The 5246-nt window shown below is 39.3% G+C and overlaps 2 protein-coding genes across 2 annotated transcripts; both read left to right on the plus strand.

Moving 5' to 3' along the window:
* The first annotated feature begins 32 nt into the window (after positions 1-32).
* LOC131214341 (uncharacterized) lies at positions 33-438 on the plus strand. Its single transcript, XM_058208723.1, has 2 exons — positions 33-41; positions 127-438. Exons 1-2 carry the CDS (start codon positions 33-35, stop codon positions 436-438), a joined length of 321 nt encoding a protein of 106 aa, XP_058064706.1.
* A 3537-nt stretch (positions 439-3975) lies between these two features.
* On the plus strand, positions 3976-4357 carry LOC131214342 (uncharacterized). Its single transcript, XM_058208724.1, has 2 exons — positions 3976-3984; positions 4043-4357. The coding sequence occupies exons 1-2, from the start codon at positions 3976-3978 to the stop codon at positions 4355-4357; spliced, it is 324 nt and encodes a 107-aa protein (XP_058064707.1).
* The last annotated feature ends 889 nt before the right edge of the window (positions 4358-5246 follow it).

A 5246-nucleotide genomic window follows, 5' to 3' on the forward strand; every position in this document is an offset into this window, starting at 1 on the left:
GCAAATCAAAACAAAACATAAACTTAAACAAAATGTTTAAGGTAATTGTGAAAATTGTGTTTTGTGTAAAAAGTGAAGGTTCAGTCGTAACAATCTTTACTAATCTACCATTTTCTCATACAATAGATCCTCTGTTTGTTCGCCATCGTGGTCGTGGTTGCTGCAGGATATGCCGATCCGAAGACATCCTCCAACCCAGCGGTTCCTGGACCGATGGAACGGATTGTTAAACGCGAAGCATTAGAGGCCACCGAAGCCAAGGAGTCAGCTGTGGAGGAGAAGGATGATCTGGAAAGGGCAGAAACGTTTGGCCATGGCTATCACAAGGTGATCCATGTGTATCCTAGAATCTATCCTGGATATCATTATGGTCATGGTTATCCCTACGCACACGGCGGGTACGGATACGGAGGTTATGGCTATGGAGGTTATTACTAACGGACAAAAAAGTAATAATAATAAAGTCTACCGAACGTACCAAAAAAATAACATATCGTTATCATGGGAAGTAACGTAGGAATAGAACGGAAAGAAATTATGTTCAACCAATCATTTGCTAACTTTGAGTAATTTGAGTTCCGCTTCAATTTCCGGAACAACTTAAAGTCACAGGGGGTCAAAGTTGGGAAATAATTTGATCTTTTGACCAAAAAATCGTGCAAAATACAACGATGTGTGAGCAGCGACGCAAAAGCCAATTTTTCTTTTCCCACAAATCCGAGCGTTTGTGACGGATTGCTTCGGGCAAATTGCGCATAACTTGCAGGAAATATTCTTTATTGCGCTACATAAGCGCTACTTTCGGTCGTAATAGCTTTACCATAAGCCTCAGTCAACGTTTCTATTGTCTCCGATCACTTAATTTCGATTTCCACACAAAACTTGATAAAGATTCATTACCATCCATTTTTTGGTATGGAGAAAATTCGACGAAGTGACGAAGCAAACTCAATTTTTTTTCAGCTTTTAACGCTCTGTTATCTTACTTAACAGTACGTTTTTACAAAAATAACATTCTCGTTAACCGTATGCTAATTATCGAACTTTTGGCCGCACATTAGCTTCTGCACAAACCGATTTCCGGTCATTTTGGGCACTTTCTTCCAATCTTTGGCGAATGTTTCAATGGTGTTGGTTGGCTTGACATGTTTTCTCAAGTATGCCTTAGTAAGTGCCCAAAAAGTTTCGATCGATCTTGCCTGTGGACAATTTGACGGATTCTTCTCCTTCGGAACGAACTGGACCCCGTTGGATTGGAACCAGGCTACCGTATTCTTCGAGCAATGCACGAATGCCAAATCCTGCCAAAATAGTATCGGTCTTTTATGTTTTCGGATCATAGGCAGTAGGCATCGGTTCAGACATTCGCAGATGTAAATATCGGATTTCATCGTCTCCGTTGTCAGGAACGGTTCGGAATGCATGCCACACTCGCAAATGGCTTGCCAAACCTTTGCCTTTCTTCCGAATTTTTCAGTAAAAATGGATGTATCTGCTTCGTTTGCATTCTGGCGATCCCAAACAGTGTATTACTGAGGACCCGGAAGAGTTTTGTAGTTAAATTTGCAATAAGTTTCATCGTCCATGATGACGCAAACTCGTTTGTCACGAAGCAGTTGATCATACGGACGGGCTCTTGGTTTAACGGATGCAGCTTGTTTTGCACTCCGTTTCGTTTTTTTTCTGCTTCTTGTATGTCTTCAGACCTAATCTTATTTTGGCACGATGGACGGTACTCACAGTTGACCCCACCGTTTTAGCCACATCTCGGACGGACGCACTTTTCTTGCTGGCGTAAACACGCATGACTTTTTGGTACAAATTTTACAGGACCCACAGGACCCGCTTTTCGGTCAGATTTCATTTCATGCTGAAAGCTGCTATCTTCTTTAAATTTCCTTATTGTGTTTCGAACCGCTCCAATGATAATTTTTTCCTGTTTTGCCAATTGACTCAGCGAAATGTTGGGAGTAGTGCACCATTTGTGTACAATCTGCTAGCGCTTCTCTGGAGGAAGCATTTCTCCAGAAAGCATTTTCACAAAAGTTTGGGAAATCTGTGCGTATGATACACCGTTTTTTAAGTTAAAGTGTATACTAAAACAATCTGTCTAATTAGACACTGTAAACGTCATCAGGAGTGAGTAGTGATCTGTCAAAATCGTGCTTAGACATAATGAAACGGTCTATAGACTGAAGGTCTATGTATTCGAGTTCATGCGTTCTATGGTAAGCAGATTTTTTAAAATTTTCAACCATCAATTTAACACTAAGCAAACCCAACAAAATCATCAAAAATCAGGAATCGTTTCGCAATGGTTCTGCACTATTTGAAACAGTCTGCAATGTTCATGAAACGCACGAAATGCTAGGCGAAGAATGCATACAGTATTGTACGAGGGTCACTATTTATATTTCGGGAATAGGAACAAAAACAAATAGTGAAGCTGCGAATATATTTTTATTGTTTTTCAAAGTACTCGCCACGATGATCGATACACTTTTGCATGCGCTTAAACCAATTTTCAAAGCATTTATTCCATTCCGAATGAGGTATCTCCAAAACATGATTTTTGAACGCTTCAAGAGCTTCTTCGGGCGATGAAAATCGTTGACCACGCAGTTTATTCTTCACGGATGGGAACAAAAAGAAATCATTGGGTGCCAAATCAGGGCTGTACGGCGGATGACCCATCAATTCGATGTTTTGAGTGCTCAAATAGTCTCTTGTTTGAGCCGATGTGTGAGAGCTGGCATTGTCATGATGAAGAACAATCCGACGTCTCTTGTTTGTTTTCCTTATTTCACCGAAGATTTCTGGCAAACAGATGGTTGTGTACCACTCAGAATTTACTGTTCTACGATCCTCTAGAGACACTGTTGCAATATGACCAGTTTTTCCGAAGAAACAGGCCACCATTTTCTTTGAAGTGCTTTGTGTGCGAACAACTTTTGTTGGATTTGGTTCATCTTGGAACACCCATACAGTCGACTGCTGCTTACTTTCGGGCTCATACGAATATATCCATGATTCGTCACCTGTCACGATTTTATAAACGTCTTTTGAAGCACCGCGATTGTATTTCTGAAGCATTTCTTTGCACCAATCGACACGAGCCTTTTTTTGAGCGATTGTCAAATTATGTGGGATCCAACGTGAACATAATTTTCGCACAGCTAAGTGTTCATGTAAAATCGCATATATGCTGGTGGAACTAATGCTTAGGGATGCCTCAATCTCACAATAGGTTACATGACGATCTTGCTTAATCATTTCGTGCACAGCATCGATGTTTTCTGGCACTACAGTCGATTTTGGACGACCTTCACGAAACTCGTCGGACAGCGAACTACGACCACGATTGAATTCACTATACCAGCGATACACAGTGGTTTTTGATGGAGCATCATCGCCAAAAGTCAAATTAAGTTGATTGACGCACTCTTGTTGTAATAATCCACGTCGAAAGTCGTAAAAAATCATCGCTCGAAAATGTTCACGATTCAGTTCCATTTTTTTGCCGAGACGAAACTTTCAACTAAATATAAAATAAACAAATAGCGTCCGTATGACAAAATGTTCTGAGTACGTATGTCGTCAAAAATGTCAAACTTTACGATGGAACCATCAGATGGACTCACATGACATCAGTGTTGCCAATTCCCGAAATATAAATAGTGACCTTCGTATTACGAAAATTTAGAGGGTAATGACATTGCGCGTGTTTGTCTGGGTTTATGTACTGCTCCGACACCGAAACAGAAACAGAAACAAATAAAAATCTTCCTGCATCCGTGAAAAGAAAGTTTCCCCTGCATTTAAACGTGTTGTGTGACGTCAAACGGTTGTATTTCTTGGTGAGATTTGCGATATAAAAAGAAGGGTTCATCTTGCAGTTGATCATCAGACGTGCTTCATCAGCGAGTGGAACGAAAGGAAGATTTGTTAAAAAACATCTTCGTACGCGACCAGAACATGTGCAAGGTAACTATTTGAAGTGTATCGAATCGACCACAAATAATGCATGAATGTATTTTTACAGCTTTTGTGCCTATTCGCTATCACCGTGGTCGTTGTTGGGATGCCCAATGGGCCCCAAAGGTCTGCCTTCAAAACTATCATACCACTGGCCCGTCGTCCCATGAAATCGATCGTGAAGCGGGAAGTTCCTGCGTTGAATACTGAAAAAGGTGTGGTCGGCACTGTCGTCGAGGATCAAGACGATATGGATAAGTCGGAAACATTTGGCTTTGGATATCGTAATTACTACTACGGCTATCCTAGATACCACTACGGATATTACTATCCTGCCTATCATTATGGATACTATCCGTACTACAGCGGCTACTATTGGTAGTGTGGGCTTGCAATGTGAACAAAACGGACTCGAATATAATTATTGATATAAGCAAAAAATGAAATAAATGATAATAAAATGATACATCAACCGAACAATACGTTTTTTTTATTTAATAACAGTTGCGCTCTCAAGAAACGCTCTAGGGAATAGAGCATGTAGTTATCATATCATTTTCTGTTTGTCATTTCTTCTAATCTTGGTTATTAGCAACATATTCATAATACTATAAAAATGTAAAAAGAAGATTACCGAAAGCAGTGGCTTTTGCTATAGATTCCTGTCACTTTAAATAAAGGTAAATAAATAACGCTCTTGCATGCCTTTGCCTCTTCTCCGGAGGACAGTGCGACATTAAATTTAATGCATTGAAAATTTAAATTTAAATTTAATTTTTTTAATACGTTGATGTAAGTTGAGTTAATATATCGTTATTTTTACAAATGTAGAGTATGCTGCAGATTCTTTATAATCATGTTGAAAACATTCAGTTTCCATCAGTAGCTTTCCGATTGTTGCTCATAGTTGTAATTTCATATTTTGACGCATGTAAATTAACTAAATTGAAAGAGAAAACTGAACGGCGGAAAATTTGGAGATCCCGTCCAGTATTTCCCAAAACCGAATTATGATGCGTCCTTCTTTTTTGACGTCAAATTTAAATTTTCTCGCCAAAACCGGTTTCGGACTTGCGGAGCAGTTAACTTTCGTGTCGGACCGATATAAAAGACAAACGTTGCAAGAAAATTCCATCAGTTGGGAGAACAAACTCTGTGATGAACAGTAACAGTGAAACATAAACGCTTAAGTTTACATATTAAAAAAAAATGTTTAAGGTTGTATTCAAGTTAAAATTAATTCATTTGCACCAACACTAATTATTGATTGA

This window comes from Anopheles bellator, unplaced genomic scaffold (genome assembly GCF_943735745.2).
Source record: "Anopheles bellator unplaced genomic scaffold, idAnoBellAS_SP24_06.2 scaffold00632_ctg1, whole genome shotgun sequence".
Lineage (NCBI taxonomy): Eukaryota > Metazoa > Arthropoda > Insecta > Diptera > Culicidae > Anopheles > Anopheles bellator.